Genomic DNA, 24,522 nt, shown 5'->3' on the forward strand with positions numbered 1-24,522 from the left:
TCCAAGTCCCTGTGGGAGGGACTGTGTTTCCCTTTGGTGGGAAAGCCACCAAAGCCTCATGCAGGCAATTAGGGGATATAATTAGAAGTGGGTGGCTGTTCCTGTGGTGAGAGCAGCCCAGAGCAGCTCCCTGGCTGTGTCCCGGCTCTGTCCCAGGAGGTGGCTCAAGCCCGGGCCAGGGTCAGCAGTGTGAGCTGGCCGGGGAGCACGGCACCATGCCGGGGAGCGTGGCACCATGCCGGGCACGCACCAGTCCCTGTCGGCTGCAGGACGCAGCAAGGCGCAAGCAGCGTGTCGGCCAGGACCTGCAACCCCATGGCCCCGTGGCCCCAAATCTCCCCAGAGCCTGCGAAGTGGGTGGGAAGGGTTGAGCCCCTGGTTTTGGCTCCCACAGGCTCCCCGGTTTTGGCAAGGAGCCGCCTCGTGCCGTCCACGGCCACATCTGTGAGGGGTGACCGGAGCATCCCTGCGGCCAGCCCGGCTGTTAGCGCATCGTGCTGGGCTCTGGGCAGTCCCCAGGCAGCGGCTGTGTGTCTCGGGGGTTTGCCTGGACCTGGGGAGCACCCCACACCGCCCAGGGACCCATGCCAGGGCAGGGCTAAGCCGCTTCTCCAGTAGCAGTGGAGAAGGTTTAAAGCTGCCTGTGACGGAGGGACCCTCAGCTCCCCTGCTCCACGGGTTCCCCGTGTGCCTGGGGGACGTACCCGACCCCCAGCCCTCCCACGCCAGCTGAGGCTGCCCTCGGAGCCTAACGTCAGCCTTTCCCAGGACACGGCGTTCCTGCCGGCGAAGGACACGGAAGGGGAGATGGCTCCCAGCCTCCCCCAAGCCCATGGCCCTGCTCCCCTTCCCTGGCCCCAGCCGCAGCTCCGGCAGCCGGCTGCGTGACAGTGCCCTGGCAGGGGTGGCACTGCTTTCTAGCAAAGCCAAACCTCAAGCTGGCGCTTGGTAGCCCCTGGGGGCTCGCCCGCTGCCACCCCATCTTGCCCTCTGTCCCCAGGCCAGCCCACACTCCGACCGCAGCTCCCCCCAAAACCAGTTAATCCTCCCATCAAATAATTATTTTGGTGGGATTTCAGGGAATTTACACCTCACCATGGATACTTCCCTTGGAGCCAGCCCAGAGTAAATGTTTGCATTCCCTAGGTTTGCAAACAGGGCCCTGGAAACTCCTGCCCCTGGGGACACCGAGGGACCGCTGTGCCCTGTGCCCTGGCCTTGGCCACAGTGGAGGCACCATGGGGCTGGGGTCACCGTGGGGCTACGCCCCCCCCCCCCCCCCCCAGCCCCGGCACAGCCCACCCCCTGGGAGGGACCCTAACCCAAGGCAGCTTCTAGGAGCACCCTAATTTGCTGGGCTGCAAATGAGGGAAGCTCGATTAACCCTTCCCCACCCCATAGCAGCTCAGCCATGGGAGGGGAAGACGCCGGACCCCAGCCCAGCTTCCCCGGGCGGTTCGGTGCCTGTTCCTCGGGTGCCAGCACCCCTCCTCGGGGCTGGATGTCCCCTGGGCTGGCTGCCCCGCGCAGGGTGGGGACGTTGCCTGGCACCTCTCCCCCCGTGCCGGTTTTAATCCCCGCGTCCGTGTCTCATATAACGCCTTCCATAAAACAAAACCCCCCGGCACATGGCTGTCCCCACATCCCTGCCCCTCCGAGGTGCCAGCAACGGCACTGTCACCCCCACCCCCCTCCTCCTCCTCCTCCTCCTCCCCGCATCCCCCTCCCCCCCCCGCCCATGGCCGCCCTGTCCGTCCCAGGGACCACACGGTTAACTCAGCCCTCGGCCCGTCCTTCCTCCGGCAGATTGGCTCCCCCCCCGGCTCAGCCCAGCAGCTATTTCTCGGCTGCCGGGCTCGGAGGTGGCAGAAGGCGACGGGGAGAGGTGTGTCGTGTGTGTCGCTCTCCCCCGGGGGTGTGAGGAGGGGTCCCCGCACCCCACGCCCGCCCCGGCCATGGGGGGCTGGTCCCGCAGCGCCTGGATTTTGCCCCTTTTCTTGGCTGGGCTCGTCCAGCCGGGGCAGAGCCAGGAGAGGGAGAAGGTAAGAGAAAGGGGGGACACCCCCCCACAGGGGCTGCGGGGAGGGGTGGGGGGTGAGGGGGGGATGTGGCACCCTGGGGACCCGCCTGTCCCCAAGGCTTGCTGTAGAGTGGGGCACGGTGGTCCTGTGACCCCCGGGTGCCTGGATCACGGGGGTGGGGGGGAGGATTTTGGGATTTTTGTGAGCTAGCTCTTGGCATGGAGGAATGAATCACTGTCCTGGGGTTGGGGGCAGAGGGGGACAGAGCCTTGTGTCCCGTGTCCCCCCCCGCGCCCCCCCCCAGTGACCCCCATAGGGGCAAAGCGTGGGGCTTTTGTTCCATGTGCAGTGTCCAGGGGGGTGCACCCATGTTTGGAGGGTGTGGGGGCCGCTGTGTCCCCACGTCCCTATGGGCAGAGAGCAGGGGTAGCTGTCACCCCCCGGGCCCTGGCCAGTCTCCCTGTCCCTGGGGGGCAAAGCAGAGCCCTGCGGCCAGGGTCTGGCCAGCCCCACGGAGGCTGAGCTCCCCGGGCCAGAGCCCTTGTGACTTTTATCTCCTGCCAGCTCCCAAAATAGCCCCTCAGTGGCCCTTGGGTGAGCTTAGGTCCCCTGATGGCAACAGGAGATGGGCTCCCCTGGGTTAACCCCTGCAGCGTTGCAGGCAGAGGCTGCTCCACCCCAGCCCTTCCCTGCACGGATCTGATCCAGCCCTGATCCCTTCCTGCCCGGGCCTGGCTTGGCCATGGCACAGCAGCTCCTGGGCGCCCTGTCTGCCCCTGCCCTGGACGGGTGGCAGGGTCTGGCCTGCCTGCAGCCCTGGGGAGGCTGGGGATGGTGTCCCCACGCCAGCTCCGGCCGTTTTCCAGCCTCTCGCCTTCCCGCCTGACCCTGGCTGGGTAAACATCCCTCCAGCTGCAGCCAGCCCCGCTGGCCGGGCATGCACGTATGTGCACATGTATGTGCATGCACAAGCCACCACGGCGACCTTGGCATGCCGGAGCCTGGCTGCTGCCAGCGGCATTTGGGGCAGGAGACACAAAGCTGGCAGCTGCCATCTCAGCCAGCGCCAGGGCTGAACCTGCTGCTCGGGTTGGCGTGGGTGGCCGTGGGGCGGGTGAGGGGGGCGGCTGGCAGCCCCCAACCTGGTCCCATGGGATGCTCTTCGCCCCACAGGTGAAATGCTACGGCTCGGTGGAGGGCACCATCTACGACTACGGGGCCCTAACCATCGATGGGGACGAGTACGTCCCCTTTAGGAAGTACGCGGGGAAGATGGTGCTCTTCGTCAACGTGGCCACGTACTGAGGCCTCACCCTGCAGTACCTCGGTAAGGGTCCCGCGGGGCACGGGCACCCCGGGGGACAGGACAGGCAACGTCACCCAGGTGTGCAGCCCTTGGCAGGTCCCCATGGTCCGTCCTGCCCCGGGGAGCTGGGGAGGGAAGGGGTAACACCTGCGTCCCAGGACCGGGCATGGCCAGGGATGCTCCGAGGGGGTGGGTGCAGGTGTGGGGATAAATCTGGTCCCCTGCTAACCCATCTCTGCTTGCAGAACTGAATGCACTACAAAATGAACTGGGGCCCTACGGGCTGGTCGTCCTGGGCTTCCCCTCCAACCAATTTGGGAAGCAGGAACCCGGACAGAACTCAGAGATCCTCCCTGCGCTGAAGTGAGTACGGTGGCGGGGGGCTATGGGGCACTTGGAGCCCCAAGGCTGGGCTGGGGTCCCCAGCCAGGCGGTGGGTGCATAGGCTGCAGCTCCTGCTGGCTGTGACCCCCAAAAGCACAGGGCTTGTGGGGTCCCCTGGCACCCCCACGTAGCATGGAGAGCTACCTGTTGCATGATGTTGCCCATCCTCTGCTTGCAGGTATGTCCGTCCGGGGGGTGGCTTTGTCCCCAACTTCCAGCTCTTCCAGAAAGGGGATGTGAATGGGGCCAAGGAGCAGAAGGTCTACACCTTCCTGAAGGTGAGTGCTGTGGTGGTGGAGGGTGTGGGGGGACAGTGCCCAGCTTGTTTTTTTGGGGAGGCAAGGCAGTGATGTGCTGGTCCTCTGTTGCAGAACGCCTGTCCCCCGGTGGCGGAGGAGTTCGGGAACCCCAAAAACCTCTTCTGGGAGCCCCTGCGGAACCATGACATCAAGTGGAACTTCGAGAAGTTCCTGGTGGGCCCCGATGGCGTGCCCGTCATGCGCTGGTACCACCGCGCCAACATCGCCGTCGTGAAGAATGACATCATCGCCTACATGAGGCAGCAGCAGGGCCAGTAGAGGTGGGGGATGCCGGCTTAGGGGGTGGTCCCCCCCCCACCCGCTGGCACCCCCCGAGCTGTTGCAGGGCTGCTCCCCGTCTGTCCCCTCCTGGGATGCTCCCCAGCAGCAGGAGCCAAACCCTGAGCCAGCACGCTGTCCCCCCCATCGCTCCCGTCTCTGCCACCCCCTGGTCAGGATGATGCTGGGCTGGGCAACCCAGTGGCAGCGACCTCAGTGATGGGAAGGGGACGTTTCCCAATAACCCCGTGTCCCACCTCCATCCCTAGTAGTGACATCTCCTCCTGGCCACCAGCTTGCGTCCCCTTGTGCTCCCAGCTCTGCCATCCCGGGCAGTGGGGGGATGCAGGGGCTGGCTGCCCCCGGAGCAGAAGACCACGTCTCCATGAAGGCTTGGCCCGAAAGCCCCTGGCGCGGGGCGGGCCTGGCCCGATCCTGCCGGACACAGAGCGGCTCTTCAGTGCATTCAAGCTGCCTGCGGTCCCGGTGCAGAGACGTGCTCCTCTCCCGGCTGGGGATGGCCGGCCCCTCACCCCCGCCATAGAACCCACCAAATAAAGGCTCTGCAAACACACAGCCCCACTTCTTGGCCAGGGGTGGTGGGGGGAAAAGAGTGAGGGGCAGAGGGGCCAGTTTGAGGGTACGTGCAGCGAGGGATGGCTCCCAGCTAGAGCAACTCCGTTTTTATCCAGGGCAACTGCAAACATGGATTTATCATCACAGCCCAGCATTTGGGGAGATGATGTGGGGGGTATGTGTGTGTCACTGCAGGGAGGGGGGGCACAAAAAAGGGGCTGGAAGCAGGGACCAGCCCCGGGCAAGGAGCATGCTGGGCCATCATTCCTCTTGCTGTCACACGACAGCCAGGCTTACAGAAATAGGGTTGTTGGGGTAGTTTTTTTTTCTCCCTTCCAGACTTATTTTCCTGGAGCAAGATTGGCTCGGTGCACGTGAGACACGGGCCCCACGGCCATTGCTGCAGGGAAAGGCTGAGGGGGGAGCAGGGGTGTCCCTACCCTGGTAAAGGCAGGGGGGGCTGGAGAGGGGAGGGAGAGGGGCTGAACCCAGCACCCAGACGGAGGTGAGGGGCATGGATGGGGCTGGGTTCCCCTGTTCTCACTCTAGCCCCGCGGTACACACCTGAGCACATGGGGACCAGCAGCCCTGGCCTCCCTCCCAGAGGAAGCGGCTTTTGGGATAAAACCAGAGAGACTCAGCTACACTTCAGTCCTTCAATAAATACAAAGACACCAACCACCCTCAGCCCGGGCTGTGGCTGCGGGCAGGCACCCACCCGCCTGCAAGCGTGGGATCTCCCACCGCCGGGAGAGTCCCCCCCGCTGTCACCCACTGCTCCAGGGGCTGAGCCGCCCCGAGACCCACGGCAAAGCCCCCTGGACTGTGGCAGCTCCTGGGAAACGCCGGCTCCTCTTCCCTGAAGACCTGGCTCGGGTCTACAGCGACACCAGGCCTGACGCCTCATGGGGAAGGGGACAGCTATGGGGGGCTGACCCTGTGCTGGCCACCACCGCGATGGCACCTCGGGTCCTTCCTTTGCACCTTCCCCGGGGGGATGCACTGCTGAGCCGCTCCTGGCGATGGGTGCAGCCATGTCCACCACATGTCCGTGCACCGGGGGAGGCAGCTGGAGGAAGCTCCTAGATATATACACACGGGCACACACACACACCCTACTCCTCTTCCACCGGTATCGCAGCTCAGCCGGTCCTTGGCATTAGGGCAATCCGGGACCTGCCTGTTCTGAGACACAAGAGGGGTGGCACGGGGTGAGCACGGCTCTTCGTGCCCAGATGAGCCCCGTGTCAGGGATGCCAGCCATGGATGGCCATTCCCCCAGAGCACCGACTGCCATAAGCCCAGGGGATGCTGGGGCTCAGGCTCACGCCTGTCTTCAAACGCTGCGGGGAGGATGCAGCAGGGACCGACCCACAGCAGAATCGTCCCCTCGTCTGATCAGAGGTTGGGGATGAAGGGAAATGGTCACTGCCTGGCAAGATATCCCCCCCATCCCTCCCCCAAGTGTTCGGCCAACCGCCTGGGGCTCCCAGGGTGAGGGACAGGAGCCCTCCCCTCGCCAAAGGTCTGAGCCTTACCCAAGTCCTTGGGGACCGGTTTCACCCCAGCCACGGCCTGGGCGTTCTGGCTGCGAGCCATGGCGCAGGGCGGGCGCCAGGGGTACTCGGGCTGCAGGAGGAGATGGAACAGAAAAAAGCTATTTACCAGGGATGCGACTCACAGGCTGCGCTCTGTGTTTGATTGCTGGGGTGGGAGGAGGAGGAAGGGGAGGAAGAGGGCTGAGCCTTGTCCTGTCTGGCCACCAGGACACGTGTGCTCAGCTCCCCGCTCGGTGACTTGGTGGCCCTGGAGGAGCTGCTTGCTCGGCTTTGAGTCCCAGACCCGCTTGCATGGGACCCTCTTGCCGGCACAGGTAGACACTCACCGGGGAAAAATGGTGGAAGTTCTGTCCCGGCGTGTGCTCGCCCGGCATCGCTGGCGGGTATCGGATCTGCTGCCACTCGTCAAAGCCGTGGTACATGGGGTGAGCCACGGGGGGACTGTACTGGTAGGTGTACATGGGGCAGGTAGGGCCCAGCGGCCCCGGCAGCGGCTCAGCGTGCAGTCTCTCTCCAGAAGCCTGCGAGGAGCCAGGGAGATGCCGGGGATGGGGGTGGCAGCCCACCGCCACCATCCCCCAGCGCCTGGCTCAGAGCTGCCCCTCAACAGGAGACGAGGGGCTGGGGCCAGGCCCACAGCCCCCAGCCCCTTGACACAGGAAGGGTTTTTCCCCCATCCCTACCTGTTTGTGCTGTTTCAGCAGCTTCTTCAGCTTCTCCTTCTCCTCCTTCTCCCTCTGGCAGTCATCCTTGGAGGCCCGCAGCTGGGAGCAAGGGGGGGTTAGTGCAGAGCACACCCTGCCACCCCCTCGTCTGTGGGGCAGGGGGTGCTGCAATGCTCCACAGGAATGCCTGCACCGGTCCCATCCCGTCCCCCCGCCTCAGATTCCCAGGAGAGGGGCAGGAGGAAGAGAGGATTGAAAGGAGATGCTCTAGCAGTGACAAGCGGCAGCAAAACCACCACTCCATCCCTTCTGTCCCACCTCAGCCCCTGCTCCGAGATGGGTACAGGGGCCATGACATGGGACAAGCACCTCTGACGTACCTGGGCGGGGGGGGGAGAGGGGGCACAGGGCTGCCCATGGCACCCAGCACTGCTCACCTGGTTGTTGGAGAGGACCAACTGCTTCTGCAGCTTCTCCAGCTGCTGCTTCAGCTCTTCCTTCTCCTCATTCATCCTCTCCCTGTCACTCCGCTCACGCTGGAAGTCCTCCTCGAAAATTTTCACCTGGCAGGAGGGAGGGGTGTGGGTGCACCTGGCCGAGGGTGGGCACCTCCCCGAAACACACCCCCCCCCCATCGTTGCGTTGCCATCTTTGATCCCACCAGCTACACCAAGCCTCAGGCAGGTAGGTTGCCACGGTGGCCCCCAGCCATGGTCCCTCCATCTGAAGGCCTGGTAAATGCTGAAGCTCGGTCCCTGCTTCCCACCACTGTGGCATGGACACCCAGCTACGGCTGCTGGGCTGCTCCTGGCCACACCAGGCTCTTTGTTGGGGCATCCCAGGGCACATAGCTCCCTCCCCACCTTTACAGCAGCAGGAGCTGCAACATCTTGCCCTACCTGCTGCTTGAGGAGCTCGTTCTGGGTCAGCAGCTCCTGCTGCGGCACCTTCCCAGCTGTCTCCATGGTGCTGGCAAAGATGGGCGGTGGGGAGGCCTGGACATTCAGGGCCTCCTCTAGCGCCTGGAGAGGAAGAGGAGGAACAGGGAGAGGTGGTCAGAGCAAGGTGCTGTGCCCATGACATCTCCAGAGGGCCATGCAAACATGCCCAGCGTGGGAAACGGGTACAACTGGGCAAGAGCAAGAGGGACCACGACACACCCCCTCCCCATCCTCCTTCCCTGGGAGCCTGAGGAGATCGATGTGGTGGGTATTGTCTGACACAAGCTCCCACCTGGGCAAAGAGCTGGGCGGGAAGGGGTTGATCAGGGTCAGTTTTAGATTTGAGAGAAGAAGAGGCCGGAGAGCATAAAAGACGTTTTGCAGGGAGGGGCTGTGCCCTGGCCCCCACCTTGTTCAGCCTCTGGATCTCCTTCTCCTGGTACTCCCGCTGCCTGGTGACCGGAGCCAGCTGCTCCTGCAGGAACCGCATCCTCTGCTGCAGGTCCCTCACCTCCATGGCCAGCCTCTCCTTCTCCGCCTGCAGGACCCAGAGAGGGGGGATCAGCCAGGGCAGGGCGACAGGGCGGGCAGCTCCCCAGCTCCCTGCCACCCTTCCCGTGGGACTCGCCTCCTCTGTTTCGATCCGGGACTTTGCCAGGAGCAGTTTGCGGTCAAAATCCCGTTGCTTTTGCTCCCGCTCCGACTCCAGCTCGGTCAATGCCCTGCGAGCCTCGGCCAGCTCCTGGTGCAGGTCCGTGACCTGCCAGGAGGGAACAGGGATGTTGGCCTGCCTGGAAGGATCCACAGTGGGTGGAAAGGAGGTGCAAGCAGCCCCCAAACCTTTCCCCACAGCCGGTCTCCTCCAGGTCTCCCAGCAGAGACGTGTTCCCTGAGCACCCAGCTCTGAGCACCCAGCCTTACCTTCTGCTCATACTTCTGCTTCGTGGCTCGGAAGTGCTGATCCCACTGCTTATTCACCTCCAGCAGCTGCAGGGAGAGAGGGATGGCTGAATGGGAGCCCAATCCCTGTCCCAAGCCAGCCATGGTGGTTCCACAGCAGCCTCCCATTACGAAAGCACCTCAGGAATCAGCTGGATGGAGATCCTGGCTCCAGCAGCGCTTCCCTGCGGCTGCACAGCCCTGCCCCAGTCTCCCCATGCCATCCCAGCTCCCCACCGCCCGCTCCCACCCTGCTCCTGGCAGTGCCTCCCTCCCAGCCTGGTCCTCACCTCCCTGCGCTGGTGCTCCAGGATCTTCACCTTCTTCTCCTTGGCCTCCAGCTCTCCTCTGCCCAGTGCCTTCTCCACCGCAGCCCCGCTCTGCTGGACGCGCACGGGGGGTACCCTCAGGGCTTTTGCGGAGGCTGTGCCCAAGGCCGGCTAAACACAAGCCAGTTCCCCTCCCACGGCCTCCCCCATCCCCTTTAGACCCCGAGAAGTCCTGCTGGTCATACTGGGACAAACTGGGGGGCTGATTAACACGAGGCCACCTTTGCTGATGCATCAGCGGGCTCCCTGCCTCCTTCCCAGCCCTCTCCGAGGGCGATGCTGTTCCCTCACCTGCTGCTGCTCGGCAGCTTCCCTCTTCCCGCTGTCTTGGCTGCTCAGTGTCACCATCCTCCGGAGCTCCTGGTTCTCGCACCTGCGGGCAGGGAGGGACAGGTCAGCAAGAAGAAACACCCAGGGCAGCCCCGACCCCTTCCTTGCTGACCACCCTCACCTGAGCTTCTCCAGCGCCTGGTTTCTCTGCTCCAGGTCCCGCTCCAGCTTGGTTCGCAGCTCTTTGTTCTCACTGTGCAGCGTCTCACACAGTGTCTGGGGAGCAAACACCAGCAGCATGAGGACCGCTGCCAGCCCCAGGAGCCTCGCTGGCCACCCACCTCCCACCAAGCCCTGACATGGAGGTGGATGTCCACCTCGGGTTGGACAGGAGGGGCTTGGTGGGAAAAAAAAAAAAAAAAAAAAAAAAAAAAAGATACAGGAAAAACCCCCAGGAAGAACCTGGAGAGCCCTCACTCACCTGCAGGAATGATGTTCTCTGCTCATTCTTGTGTACTTTGGAGGCCAGGCGCTTGAGCTCAGAGGCCATGTAGCCCATGCGCACGAAGACCTGGTCCTTGCTGGCCTCCTTGGCGCAGCCGCTCAGCGTGTTCTCCAGCTGCTGCAGCTGGGGCAGCAGGTTGGCATCCTCATTCAGCGGCTGCTCCAAGTCCTGGGGACGGGGAGGGGATGAAGCACGGTCAGATCAGTTCAAGGAGCAGTGCAAAGTTCCCTCTCAGGGCAGGTGAGCCCGGTCGCCCATCCAGGGCCACGGTGTGGAGCTGGGCCAGCACTGAGAGACTCTGCAACAGCCCTCGGTCTGCTGAAAAATTGCGTCGGCTTTGTAGAGGTTTGACTCCCAGCTGCTGGACATGGGACACCAAGTCCCCAGGTGGAGGGGGGCATTAGAGCAGCTCTCCCAGCCCGTGGATTCCCCATGCCCCTCAGCAGTCTGAGCAAACCCCGCTCCCAGCTCGCTGACAGCAAGAGAGTCATCTCCACCCCTGAACCCTTCTTCCCCCGAGCTCTCCCTGTTGTCACCAGGACTAGAAATCCCAGCTCCTGAGACTGTCCTTTCCACGTATGCCCCAGCCCATGCCAGGAGCTGAGGTTTGCCACGTGAGGAGTGGTCTTACCCCAGCCTCCGTCTCCTCCCTCCTCCCGTCCCCCAGCATGGCTCTGAAGCTCCCCTGCCCACCACGGCACAGCAGGCACCGGGAAGCCAAGCTCTTTGGCAGGTGGCAGTCAAGAGGGTGATACACGGGATTTAAAAGGTGTCTGGGAGAACCTGCGTCAGGGCGCACCCACCAGTGTCATGGCACACACCCCCACCCACGCAGGAGGGGTGTCCCCAACGGGCTCATCCTCTCCTGGTGCGTCTGGTTAATTCCTCCATTGCCTAGGAGACACCACAGGCACAACACCGCCACCGGGGAGGAGGTGAGGACACTGGGGAGGAGGTGAGGACGCGCTGGCACACCTTTGCCCGCGTTGCTCCCAGCCCCGCTGACTCACCCAGCCGCCCGTGGGAATGCCCCGGGCAGCACCGCATGTCCCCAGCACCCTGTCCCCGGGTTTACAGCCCTGAAACTGCCACCGGAGGGTGTGTGTGGGGCACAGCACGGCTGGTTCCTTCCGCCTGTGCCACCCGGCGAGGGGAGGCAGTGAGGACCCGAGCCCAGCCAGGGGGGCCAGGAGAGCCTGGGTATGGGCATGGGACTAGCACTCGGCTCAGGTGCCAGCAGCCCATTGCCAAGCAGATGTCAACCCCATCCTCCATCGCCCCACAGCTGCACCACAGTGGGGTCCAACAAGACAGCCCCTCCTGGAGCCTCTCCGGACAATGCAAACAGGGATGTGCAATGAGAGCACGTCCCCTTATTGTCATCGGGCGATGCAAGCTGATGTTTGTCCCCCTTGGGCTCCTCATCCCTGCTCCCCTCCCTTCCAGCACACCCAAAAAGCTGGAGTAGGACAGGATGAGCAGTGCCAGGCAGGGGGATGTTCAGGTGGCAGCAAACAGAGCGCACGGAGGTACTTTGGCTGGGGCAGACCCTGTCAGCAACAGGGGGACTTGGAGAAGAGACCTGGTCCTCCCACCCAGCGTGGGCATCAGGAGGTGAGTGTGAAAGCATCGCTGACAGCTCCTCGGGACATCACAGCTCTTCCTGTCACTGTTACGTGGCATCTGGGGACACCAGTGTCCCCATCTGGATGGGTCTGCTTTGCTGGCCCTGGGCCCAGGCAGCCCAGCCAGGCCACTTGTATTCAGGAGCCCTCGTCCTTGGAGGGCAGCCTGCACATTGTCCCCTCTCCCCGCCTCGGCCAGGCGAGAGGAGCGGTACACGCTGGGGCACACGTGCCATTGCTCCTGAGCCATCCAGCCCCACTGAGACATAGGGAGGACCAGCCACGGGGGCTGCATGGTTCCCTCCTCCCATGGACTGGCCAGGTCCCCTCATTGTCATCGGTGGCAGTGCCTGGGCACTGGAGCACGAGCACTGTCCCGGGGGTCACACATGGGGCTGGCTCTGCTCCCCTAGGAACACCTGGGCGCAGTTTATCCCTCCTCTGTGGTTTGCTCGAGGGCCGCCTTGACACGGGTCCCCTAGCCCTGCCTGTGGGCAGCTACGCCACCGGGACACACTGCTGCCTGTCTGCACACCCTCCTGCGTCCCCAGTACCACCACCGCACCAACCGGCTCGACTCCCCGTCCACCAAACCCTGCAGGTACCAGGGCACTCACCACTCTCCCGCTCTCCCGGGGAAACCCCTGCGCTTCGATAGTGACGATCTCAAACTCCAAGGAGGATCCCTGCAAGGGGAGGCAGCCAGGTCAGGTCTCCCTGGGGAATGACAACCCAGGATGCCCACCACGCGCAGACAGGGACAGCTGGGATGGGCGCACAGCGGGGAAGCTGACCCCTCTGTTCAGATTTATCCCCATTTCTAGAGACTCAAGGCTGCCTCCTTTTGCTTTAACCAGATGGAGGGTCTCCCTCCAGCCATGCCACGTTCACCAGACTCACACTTGGAGGAGATTTCCGTGTTTCCATGTCTGGCTGGGTGCTGCCTGGGGTGGCCTGTGTGGAGCTGGGATCAGGGCCGACGGCTGCGGAGAGGGGAGAGGATGTAGCAATGAGTCTTTTGGAAGGCAGAGCCTCTCTCCGTCTGGTGAGGGGATGCAGAAAGCCGGTACCCTGCAAGGTCAGGCACCAATGGATGGTTTCTACCCCAGCCATGGGGACGGGACAGAAACCTCCCTCCAGGAGAAGGCAGGACAGCAGTGGTTTGATACACTCCAGAGATGACAGGGCTGCAAGAAACTGTCACGAAAGTCCTTCACACCACCTCCCTTCCCCTGAGCTCAAGATCCCAAGCCATCAGGTCATCCCTCCTCAGCAAGGCTCCTACCTCCAGTTTCCACCAGGTCCTCCAAGGAAGATGAGGCTATCAGCATTTTATTGTCCTTCACAAGGTCCTCCGCCTTCTGCCGCAGCTTGGATGCCTCCACCTGGGACTCCTCCAGCAGCTCTCCTGCGGTAGACAACAGAAAGATGCTCAACCTCCTTTCCCTCAGTGCCCACCCTGCAGCAGCTCCATCCACCAGCACCAAGCCCCCTGCTTGGGTGGAAAAGTGCCCAGTATGGTCCTTCTTCATCCAGAAACAACTTTTCTTGCCCAAATCCCATGGCAAAGCTCTATCAGTGGCTTGCTAGCTGCAGAGTCCCCCACGCTGACACACAGAGGACTGGGTACAGGAGGCAAAAGGGCAGCACCGCATCTCTCCGAGGTCTCCTCCGCTTCCCAGAAGAGACAAATTTAAGGCTAGGTGGTGGACCTAGGGGTGCAGCCTGCCTGCTTTGGGCTCTGGCACCAGCAGTGCAAATCCTCTCCCCACCCCGTGTGGCTGCTCCCATGCCGGCAGGTCCCAGTCCCAGGTAGGGGCATGGTGACAGGACGGGAATCACGAGGCAGGTGGAAATTCGGCTGCAGAAGCGGGGCTCGAAAGCGGAAGCTGGGTCACGAGACCGAAAGCAAAACCAGGGGCGGGTGGGGGAAGGTGGCCGAGGAGGAGAAAGGCGGTGGAAGGACTCGTCTGGAGCGTTTCACTGCTGGTACCTCCCTGCCATTGCGGGGAGCACCCAACGCCTGGGGTCTTTGAGCAGCACCCAGGAAAAGCCCCTGATGCGACAGGGGTTGTAAAGGTAGGGGCTTTCGTCAAAGGCAGGACAGATCCTGGCATCTGCAACCTGCCACTGCAGAACACCAGGAAGCCGACCCTGCTCCACCACTTTCCTTTTTTTCAGCCATTCATCCCACCGTAAAGCACCCCAAGGGTTCAGCAAAAGCCTTGCTCCCTCTGAACCCCTGTGTGACAAAGCCTGGACATCCTGCTCAGCCCCCAGGATAGGGACAGCTTTGCTACTGCCCCAGTGCCAAGACCCCCAGGTTCTTATAGCCCCCTTCCTCAACAGGGCAAGAAACCCCCAGGCTCGATGGGTACAGGCTGGAAATTTTCGCCTGAAGGCAAAATTCATCCCCCAGCAGTTACCGATAGACTTGATCCCCTGCATCTTCTCCTTCAGCCGGGCGTTCTCCTCCACCAGCCGCTCAAAGGCTGCGGATCCATTCTCCTCCGTCCCCCCACCAGGATCGTAGATGCGGTAGGGTCTTCTCCCTTCCATCCCCGCCATTCAGTCGCCTGCCTCCCAGCCAGGCATCCCTGCAAGGCAATGGAGTACGGTGTCACCTTCCTCTGGCTCCAGACGGTGCTGATGTCCCCTGGTCCCCCTGTCCCGTGCGGGGGTCTGGGGTGCCGTGCCAGTGGAGGCAGCGCTGCCTCCCTGCTCGCCAGCCAGCAGAGAAGTGTCCCAGGTGAAGGCACTTCCCCCTCCAGCCCTGCCTGGGGTGAACGTGCCGGGGTGACTCAGGGCCATGAGAAGTGTCATGCGAGAAGGCATCACCAGCAGCCCTGCTTGGGGCTGGCTCTCACCCTTGTGGGGCATGGGAGCCCCCAAGGAGGTCATAGCTGCCTGCCCCTGCATCCCCATGGGGACGGGGACCCAGCCCAGGAACATCCACCCACGCCAGCGTGGACCCGGAGACCATCACCGGAGCATCCCGCCTGCCACGGGATATTTCTGGAGGGCAGAAAGGGTTGTGGGGAGCGGTCTGGGGAGAGGCAGTATCTGCAGCTCCAGAAGCCTTAACCTGCAGCTGGTGGGCGGTTTGGGCAGCGCCAGGGGGACACAAACCCTGGCAGCCAGGCAGGGACCCGCTCTGCCCTCCGGCTCAGCCAGAGAAACCAGCTGCCGATGGCACAGCTTCCCAAATCAGAGCATGGGGAATAACCAGGCGTGCGCCCGGCCAGGAGCAAAGTACAAGGAGAGGAAACACCTGCACGCAGTGTGCTATATGCTTTTTTGATTTCTTATATTCCTGGGTGACTCAGGGCTTCCCCTTGCCGAGGTCTGGCCTGGGGGCGGCCGGCAGCATCCCGGCCCCAGGTTCTGCCCATCTCCTGGGGGTGAGAAAGCAGCTGCTGTGAATTACAGCCCAACTTATCAAAAATACACCCCTGGTGCCAGCTTGCTATAAACAAGGGCAGTGCAGCAGCTGAGACAGCCTGGGGGCGATGCCAGCTGGGGCTGCTGTGCTGCCTGTCAGTGCCAGCTGTGGGGGGACACCACGGGAGCACCCCCATGTGCTCCCCCCCTGCCCCAGCCAAGGCAGCTGGGTGCTCATGAGCGGGAGGGAGCCAAGGGGCGACCATTTGGAAAGAGGAATTGGGGAAGCCCGTACCCGAAACCATCTCGACCTCAGACTAATGCCCATGCCACGAGCGCTCCGGGCTGATCACCGGTTTAGATGACCTGGCTGCCAGGGAGCGGCAGGGACTTTCCAGATGACAACTGCCACCTGGCAGTGTCTGCAACTGGAGCGGCAATTAACGCCTGCCTTGGGGGCAGGGAATTACGCACAGGCTTTTGGGAGATGCATCTGTTGGTAGGTCTCACCTTCCTCCTCCTCTGCGGGTGCTGCCGAGCCCCCCAGTGCCCACGGCCCCCCATGGGGAGCTGACACCCCATCCCAAGCAGCTGGAGGTGGTGATGGCCGGGAGCTGCCCAGCTGCAGCGCGGGCCAAGCAGCGGCTATTTCTGGAGCCCAGAGCAGCTGATAGGAAGCTGCAGGAGAACCGGGGCAGTTTCCATGCCGTGGGTCCCAATGTCGGGCAGCACCATCACGGCCAGTACGAAATTCCCCCCCAGCTCTCCACCATGGGATGAGGAAAACTCCCGGAGCAGACCCTCTGGAAGGCAGGATGGAGCCCAGCATGGGGTGGCGGCATGCACATGGCCAGGGGACCTCCGTGGCAGGGAATGCCATCACCTGTGGCCATGCTACTGGCCTGGCCACCCTGACAGAGGACAGGGACAGTGTCACAGGCAGGCTGGGGACCTAAGCCTGTTTCTCACCCGTGTCCGGTCACCATGTGCTGCTCCACATCCAAACCTGGGGCTCTGGGAGAAGCTCTGCAAAGCGACCTTGCAGCAAGCATTTCATGGGGTGTCTATGTCCTCTGCCAGGACAAACCCAGGTGTGGGTCGGGAAGGTGAGGACAAGCTGCTCTCTCACATCGGAGCCTTTCCCCATGTAGGTTTGCAGCAGCCTGAAATACCAGCCCCCATTTTCTTGCACTCCAGACCCCAAAACGTGGGTCTCCACCTTGCCCCACAGCACACATGGGAGGTCCCCTGCCCCCTGCGCGTCCCTGCCCGCAAGGCAACGTGGCACCAAACACCCAAACCCAAGCTGCACTGACCACCTCGCCCACCAGCAGAGCTCACTCACAGCGACCTCGTATTCTTCCAGCCGGATGGAGCCACCAAAAGCCTCTGCTGTTCCCAAATCACGTGGTTTTAGCAAGGATTTTTCTACCCAAGGTCTGCACCCCACCAGGCAGACAGCAGCAGAGGGGTGGCAGGAGCTGTTTTCAAACAGCAGCCGGGGAGAGGACCTGAACTATCTCGGAAAGCACAGCCAGAAGCACAGCCAGCCAGCCACAAATTCACCAGCAAACAAAATCCAGCAAGAGGGGAGGGATTCCACAGCATCTGAGCCCATCACCAGGGTCAGGGCAGGTTTGCCTGGGGTGGAGGAACAGCCCCATTTCTGCAAGGAGCCGCTGGGACCCTGGGGACAGGACCCTGGACCAGGTCACTGTTCCCAGTCCTGGTTTGTCTTGCGTTTGGTGTCCGTCCCCCTCCCTTAAGTGTTCTGAAAGGTGAGATTTGCAGCAAAAAAATCTCATGTTTCAATAAAAACACTGGGGGAGGTGAAAGAGGATGACAGACCAGCACCTAAGGATGCTTAGAAACACAAAGCAAACACGACTACCACAAACTCCAGAAGAAACCACCCAACCACCAGGAAACACCTTCTCTTTTTGCCGATCAACAGTTTCTAAGCTAATCTGCCGGTTATTTCACCGCCCTGGGGGCTGAGGGCCAGCTGCAGACCATGGCTGCCCGGTAAAGCTCCCCAGCTCCGTGCCCAGCCGCCGGCAGAGGCTGCCAGACGCCGCGGTCACCCGTGGGCGTCGCTGGTTGCAAGCGGGGCATCGAGACCTTTAGGTAGTAAATTTTTATGACAACTCAGCAAAAAGAGAGAAGAGCGAGAGGGCAAGGGAGACTCCCAGGCGAAGGCGGAAGCAGGGTGGTATTTAAACAGCTGCGCAGTGGCTGGGGAGGGCTTCATCGCCGTGTAGCCATGGCCAGCCTGTTCCCCACCGTGCAGCACTGCCAGGGCCACCGGGGACAGCCTGTTCCCCACCATGCAGCACTGCCAGGGCCACCGGGGCCACAGCAGCCACGCAGAAGTGGGAGAAGGAAATGATTCCCGCTTTAAAATTAATAAACAGCTAAAGATACGATGGCAGAGGATGCGGATCCTGCGCGGCGAGCGGGCTGGCACGGCTGGAGGTTTGCTTTCGGCAGCGAGCCCCGGGGTGGAGACCGGCCTCCCGAAGCCACGGGCTTGGCAGCCCATCAACTCCCATCCCGCAACCCACTGTGGGGGCTCGGCCCAGCCCTTCGGAGAATGGGGGTTTTCCTTACCCCCGGCATGCAACATTCCCAGGAATTCTCCTCCCCGCCTGCATCGCACCAGGCGAAAGCAAATCCCCGCAGGCTGCCAGCATCGTTTTCCCATGACTGGGGCTGGCGTGCCCCCGGCATCCCTCCTCCCCAGAGGAAAAGCATAAGTCGCTCAGATAGACACTATGGAGGGATTTTTTTGTTTTGTTTTGTTTGATCATTTTACTGGAAATCAACAAAATGACAGAATGCCACAGCCCCCAGCCTGGTTTCTTTTCCTCTCCAGAGCTCCAGCAGCTCCCCAGTCAGGGACAACCATTCCTGGGCTGGTCCCACTTGCAGGGAAGCAAACGCAGAGCTGGCTTCACGAGGAAGCAATACCAAGGAGAGTTTGTGGGCACTGCAGGGCACTGGGCTGGGAGTAAAGGTCTGAACCTCCACTTGAGGCATTTTTCCTCCCAGCCTGGCCAGATGCAAAGAGAGAGAGGGAAAGGCAAGAGCCCCATCCGAAAGGCAGCAGATGTTACAGATGTGCTCTGGCCAGAAATCCCACTCGCGCCCGCGAAACCCACCTCCCGCAGAGGCTCCACAAAACAACCTGCTCCTGACGAGGCGGCCAGACCCGGTGGTGGGGTTCCATTGCGCAGCCTGGTGGGGTTTTACGCAAGACCCTGTCTTCCCTACAAAGACACCTTGCCTCACGTTGCCTGCTCCGTTTCTTCCCCCCGCAGAGCTCGGTAGCTATCATGGCTGCTTGACACAGCACTCAAAAGCAGAGCAAGGCACGGCCACCCCTTTCCTTGCCGCTCCAGCACAATCCAGGTGACTCCTGTCCAACCTGGTGTGCTTGAGCCGGGCAACCACCAAGCAGCAGAAGACAGCGGCACCGCGAAGTTACACCAGCCAAGCTACCTCTGTCACCCATAGCGTAAGAATCGTTGCTTTAAAACGAAATTTGCAACGCCACGGGAGTAGATGGTTCAGCCTCCTCCACCCACCAGTGCTTTGTACCAGCTGCTGGCAAGCCAACGACCCATGGCCCCGTGCTAAATAGGTCTGTTTGGCACAGGTCAGGCCGAAAGGGCGTCGTGGGATTTCTTGCAGAGCCAGGAATCATGCCAAAGGCTGCAAAAAAGCCTTTCCTCTTTACTTATTGCTTACTTCTCCTTGCCACCGAGACAGCTCTCAAGGATGAGTCCTGCCTCCAGAACTTGCCCCAGTGCCCAAAGTCCAGTCTCCCAGCTCCGGCACGCTCCGGTGGCCTTTGCCAGCGCTCCCAGTGAAATCTGCACTCCAGAAGAGCTCGTGGTGGCAGAACAGCTCTTACCCACCCGAGCGGATGGAAATAACGAGCTAAAAGGGAAAAGTTGTGTTTGCCTCCCTGGTAAAGGGGGCTACCTGTGCCCAGGGGCACTGAGGAATGGGACAGCCCTATGTCCCAGAGGCGGTGGGTCCCCACCAAATCCCACCCGGAGCTATTTTCACCCCAAAGCAGGGCTGACAGGCAGCATCCTTCTTTCCTCCGCCCTCGGTGGGGGGCTCCAGGGAGCGGAGGGAGGGGAGATGGGGAGGCAAGCTGGGCACCCCCTCCCATGGGGATGCTGACATCCCCATTCCGACCATTCCAGCCTCGGGATCCGCATCTGATGTGGTTCCTTCCATCGCCTGGGGGGCTCCTTGGAGCCTCGGCCGCCTTTATGGCCCCCCCACACCCGCTCCACATCCCATCTCTGGGCCCTTCTCCTCTCCCCCCATCCCCTCGGTGAACCCGGGCTCCCCGGCAACCACCCCGCCCCTTCGGGAGCGACGGGGGGTGCCGGGAGCCCCTGCCCTGCCCCGGGAGAGGGGAAACCGAGGCACGGCACGACGACCGCGACCCGCCCGCGGCCCCCGGGCCGGTCCCCGGGGGACGGCGCGGCCCCGCCCCCCTCCTGGGTTTCACCCCGACGGCCCAGGCAAATCGCCATCCCAGGAACCGGCCACACGTACCCAACGCACAACCCCGAGCCCCACCAGCACCCCCCCCACCACCGGGACCCCTCGCTGGGGCAGCACGACCCGGTGCCCGGTAAGACCCCCGTGGGCCCCTCTCCCCATGGGCAGCAGAACCCCCGTACCGCTCCAAGCTCACCTGCCGGTGCTCCCCCGCAGCGGAGCAGCCGCCGGTACCGCTCCTGGTGCCGCCCCGCTCCGCCGCCAGCACGGGAGGAAGCGGGGGGGGGAACGGGACAGAGGTTCCGCCCCCGGGAAATTCCCAGCCTGACGGACAGGCGCCGCAGCCAATCGGCGCGGAGCGGAGGGTATAAGAAGGGAGGGCAGGGGAGGCGGCTGGCTTGTCATGGCGGAGGGGCTGTTTTGCGCGTTCGCGGTTCCCTGGGGCTGCGCGGGGTCCTGCGGAGCGCCCCCCCCCCCCCCCCCCCCAAAGCATAGTGGGGCCCTGAGGGGCGGAAGGAACCGGTCTGCCACCTTGTCAGGAGGGTTTCCGCTTGTTGGGGAACGGCAGGCCCGAGCCCAGCAGCGGCTCCCCCGGCTTATCGAGAGACAAAATGGCGGGGCCGAGGGGAGGGCAGGGCCCAGCCGCGGCGCCTTCCTGCCAGTGGGGCTGCCCCGGTGCTGCTTGTCGGGTGCAGCCGTTTTGGAATGTGGGCAAATAGCTGAGGGGAGGTCGCGCTGAGGAGAGCCTGGGCGCTTGTCTGTGCTAGGAGGTGGGCCGTGGTGGTCCCAGGCTCTCCCCGCAGCCTCGGGAGGGAGGTGTGGGCCTGCTGAGGCTCGGCAGCTGGGGCAGGGAGAATTCCCCACCGAGGCTGTGTCACTGACTTAACATTACACAAGGAAATCGCACCCCCCAGCTGGAGCGCTTATTATTAGTGATCCTTTTCCTCTGTGCTGCTGCTTTGGTAATAGTGTATTTGTGAACAGCAGAAATCAGCCAGAGGAGGAAGAACCACAGGGAACGCCTCCTGGTTTCGGGTAGCTCTTTGAGACTAGCTCCGTAGCGCTACCTGGTTTTCTTTCTTGTGTTGGTTTTGCCACAAGGAAGGTGTTTTATTTTTTTATAGATACATATGAAAACACCAAACCAGAAACAAAGCCTGCTGTAAGCAGGCACACAGCTTGCTCTCTGCCTGTGCTGACATTTCCTCCTTAGGTGACTGCTGCTGGGCTCAGGGCCGTGTCCTTCGCTGGTGATCGTGCTGTTTCCAGCGGTCCCAGTCCTGGCTTTCTATTCAGCTCGGCTCAGACAGTTCCACCGCTTCTTGGTGATTTGATGGTTTGGATTGTAAAAATTAAAAAAAAAAAACAAAACCAAACTTCCTTCCCTGACTGCTCTTTCCTCCAACCAGGACATTGCTCTGGCAGCCTGGCTGGGTTATGACACAGCTCAGTGGGTGCTGGGACCCCGGTGTGCTCTTTGGCTGTCCTTGTGTCCGAGGTCTCAACTGGGGACGAGACAGCAGGACCCCACGCACAGGCAGTGTCGTCCCTTCTGTTCCCCAAAGGGCTTGTTTCACCCCAGAAGCCCAGCGCTATTCTGTAAGTCCTCGGAAAACCTAGAGTCAAAGCTAAATGCAGTCCCACAGAACCAGACAGCATCTTGTTTATAAGATAATGTTTCATCCTGCAAAAAATAGCCAAACCTCGCTCTGTCTTGGCCACGCTCGCACTGAAAAAAGCATAGCTCTACTCACCCAGCCGGGTTGCGGAGGAGCTCGGGGCGGCAAGAGTCCTTTGGACCAGGCGCTCTCCAGCTGCGATCCCCAAATGCAGGAAGGCTGGCCCGGCTGTGCTTACTTTTAGGCATGGAGAAGGGGAATTCCCCATGATGGAGGCCCCAGACAGCCTCTTCGTGGTTTTGATAAGGAGCCAGGCACCGCTTAAAGGGCTCTCCTTTGCCGTTCCTTCCAGGGGCTACTGAGCCCTGTCAGATATTAGTCAGCGAAAGGAGGGAGGGGGGGGGGCTGTCGTGGAGGCTGTGATTCACTTTTGGACAACATCATTCTCCTCGCCTGGTTTCTGAGCGACTTCGCCTGGTTCGTGAACACGTCGTGCTTCTCCCCGGGGAACCTGCTGTGTCTTGCGAGAGGTGTTGTCATTGTCCCATGCGTGTTTCCATCCCATTCTCGTCCATCTCATGGCAGGGGGGTTGGAACTAGAAGATCTTCAAGGTCCCTTCCAACCCGAACTATGCTATGATTCTGTGATTTCTGGAGTCAGAACGGGATGTGTCTTCCCAAGGGAGCGGGGAAGAGCTGGCTCTGCTGGTGGAGCCAGACAGGTGATGGTGTTCCAGGGTTGCAGGTAGTCCCTGGAAACCATCCACCCAGACGACTGATGGTCAGAAGCAAGGCTGGAGCCAGCTGGTGCTGGAATAAATGCCAGGGATTTAAGTGTTTCTGTTTTACAGGGGCTGATCTCGGCTCCCTGGTTCCTCGCCAGCAGGCACAAGGTTGCACCTGGCAGGGGGTTCGGTCTACACTCGCCAGAAGTGAACTGTGAGGCCTGAAAAGTGCCCTGCTTTAGTCTGGCTGGTTTGGGTGGTAGGAAAGTGAGTGCTTGGCAGGAGGGGTGAGGAGCCGTGGGGTCTGGGGACTGCCTGCAGCCCAGGCACCCGTGTTGGTGGTCGGTCGATGGCGTGCTCTCCCCCAGTGCCTCTCCAACTCTCTAGCCAGATGGTCTTTGTGTTTCTACCTGAGGTCGCCAGCTTGGGCTGGTCCAAACGCCAGGATGAATTTCACTATGAAAACCAAAAGTTTTTGGTCCCGTTGGTCCTTCCTCATTCCTTCGGTCCTACTGTGCTCCCAGGAGAGAAACCTCACTTGACCCAGCTGTGATTCATGAGCACGCCTGGGTGGCTGTGAAGGTGTGTTCATAGCTGACACTTTTACAGCCTACGGGGTTTTTTTGGCATGGAGAGCTGAGTTCAGCACCTTCAGTGGAGGCTCGTTCATGTGAAGGCACCCTCGTTGCTTCCATGTTTGCTGCAGGAAACGGGGCGACTAGGAGCACAAGGCGCGGACCCCTCCTTCCGTCTGCTCCTGCTTCTTTTGGATCAGGACTAGCTTCCTCCACGTTGACCCCACTCAGGGGTGAGCAGGGTGGGCTTTGTGCATGTCTGATGGTGCGGATCCCGAGTAGAAGTGGCCCAGCAGCCCGAGGCGCCCAAGAAATCCACTTGTGGATGCTGCTGGGCGAACGGGGCACATTTCAACCCTACCGGGGCGATGGGGCCAGCCAGAGCCTGGCTGTCATGGGCGGCCGTGCCAGGAGCTGGCCCTGGAGCAAGGTGGGAGCAGATGGGTGGCTGCAGAGCTGCTGGTGGGTGCAGCTGATTTGCCACAGCACACCGGGGCCGCTGATGGGCTTATCTCTGCCAGGGGCCGCTGATGGGCGCCTGTTGGCATCAGGAGCAGGTTTGGCTGGGGGCTGCTGCTTGTGCCGTGCTGATCGGATGGGTCCCCATGCGCCGGCAGTGAAGGGAAGCAGAAGGCTGACAGTGACGCTGTGGGAGGAAGCTCCGGCCGCAGGAGGGGATTTCCAGAACATTGTGATCTGCTGCCTATGCAAATCAGGAACTCAAATTAACCTGGCAGGATGGGAGGGCTCTGGGATGGAGGGCAGGGGAGGGAGCCTGGGAGAGTGGGCTGCTGGGAGAGGGAAGGAGGGAGCGTGGAAGGGATCGGGGTCAGCAGAGGGATGGAGAAAGGAGATGCTGGGGTGGGATTTCACTCCTGCCAGACCTCCCACAGCACCCTGCCTTTGCAGGGCATCGGAGTCACACTGTGGCTTTCCAAGGATGTCGGACTGCTTTTGCTTTGCTGGGTTTACCCTCTCGCTGAATGAGAGCTCCCTTCTCCTTCTGCCGTCTGAGGCAAGGCTCAGTGTCACCCACTTTGCAGGAGGAGATCACCACCTCTTGCCTTCCTCCACAGCCTCACCATCCTCCCCCTCCCTCCTCCACAGTCAGCAGGGGATGGGTTATGGTGGGACCTGGTGCAGCCCCACAGTGGATATGCCACGAGCTGTGGGAACTGGCTCCGGGAGTGCTCAAAGGATTTCCTTGTGTGCCTTAAGCTTTGGCTTATTCAGAGTCCAAATTTGCAAGAGCAACAGCAGACGCAAAGGGGATTTTCCCCTCTTCCTCTCTTCCCAGGCCACATCTCAGCCAGTTGCAATGCCTGAGAAAGGGGCCCGTCAGCAGTCATCATGTCCTGGAAAACCAGCGCCAGGGATGATGGCGTGGGGAGAGCAGCCTCAGTGAGCTCAGCCTGACCTGGACAGGCTGGGGAGTTGGGCGGAGAGAAACCTTATGAAATTCAACAAGGGCAAGTGTAGGGTGCTGCACCCGGGGAGGAATAACCCCCTGCACCAGGACAGGTTGGGGACTGACCTGCTGGAGAGCAGCTCTGTGGAAAGAGACCTGGGAGTCCTGGTGGACAACAGGATGATCATGAGCCAGTGATGGGCCCTTGTGGCCAAAAAGGCCAATGGCATCCTGGGGTGCATCAAGAAGAGTGTGGCCAGCAGGTTGAGGGAGGTCATCCTCCCCCTCTACTCTGCCATGGTGAGGCCGCATCTGGAATACTGTGTCTGGTTCTGGGCTCCCTGGTTCAAGAAGGACAGGGAACTGCTGGAGAGGGTGCAGCAAAGGGCTACCAAGATGATGAGGGGACTGGAACACCTCTCTTATGAAGAAAGGCTGAGGGACTTGAGTCTAAAAAGTCTGGAGAAGAGAAGACTGAGGGGGGATCATATCAACGCCTATAAATACTTAAAGGGTGGGTGTCAGGAGGATGGGGCCAGACTCGTTTTGGTGGTGCCCAGTGATGGGACAAGAAGTAATGGGCACAAACTTG

At 61.7% G+C, this 24,522-nt stretch overlaps 2 protein-coding genes across 12 annotated transcripts; one reads left to right on the forward strand and one right to left on the reverse strand.

Moving 5' to 3' along the window:
• Window positions 1–1,620: 1,620 nt before the first annotated feature.
• GPX3 (glutathione peroxidase 3) lies at window positions 1,621–4,861 on the forward strand. The gene is made up of 5 exons (XM_074604477.1): window positions 1,621–2,042; window positions 3,195–3,348; window positions 3,573–3,690; window positions 3,890–3,989; window positions 4,083–4,861. The coding sequence occupies exons 1-5, from the start codon at window positions 1,956–1,958 to the stop codon at window positions 4,287–4,289; spliced, it is 666 nt and encodes a 221-aa protein (XP_074460578.1). The 5' UTR covers window positions 1,621–1,955; the 3' UTR covers window positions 4,290–4,861.
• A 646-nt stretch (window positions 4,862–5,507) lies between these two features.
• TNIP1 (TNFAIP3 interacting protein 1) lies at window positions 5,508–21,500 on the reverse strand. 11 transcript variants are annotated; one of them, XM_074604472.1, is made up of 18 exons: window positions 21,358–21,500; window positions 14,125–14,295; window positions 12,984–13,106; window positions 12,599–12,681; window positions 12,316–12,384; window positions 10,050–10,241; window positions 9,750–9,844; window positions 9,590–9,671; window positions 9,260–9,349; window positions 8,952–9,017; window positions 8,659–8,790; window positions 8,440–8,568; window positions 7,989–8,111; window positions 7,527–7,652; window positions 7,108–7,188; window positions 6,751–6,945; window positions 6,404–6,494; window positions 5,508–6,050 (listed from the first exon to the last, which is right to left on the reverse strand). In XM_074604472.1, the coding sequence occupies exons 2-18, from the start codon at window positions 14,264–14,266 to the stop codon at window positions 6,025–6,027; spliced, it is 1,845 nt and encodes a 614-aa protein (XP_074460573.1). In that variant the 5' UTR covers window positions 14,267–14,295; window positions 21,358–21,500; the 3' UTR covers window positions 5,508–6,024. The 11 variants fall into 11 exon arrangements, with proteins under 11 accessions (XP_074460573.1, XP_074460569.1, XP_074460567.1 ...); XM_074604468.1 differs by having other exon boundaries at window positions 5,508–6,045; window positions 21,358–21,477; XM_074604466.1 differs by having other exon boundaries at window positions 5,508–6,045; window positions 9,260–9,352; window positions 21,358–21,477.
• Window positions 21,501–24,522: the final 3,022 nt, after the last annotated feature.

This window comes from Larus michahellis, chromosome 11 (assembly GCF_964199755.1).
Source record: "Larus michahellis chromosome 11, bLarMic1.1, whole genome shotgun sequence".
Classification (NCBI taxonomy): Eukaryota; Metazoa; Chordata; class Aves; order Charadriiformes; family Laridae; genus Larus; species Larus michahellis.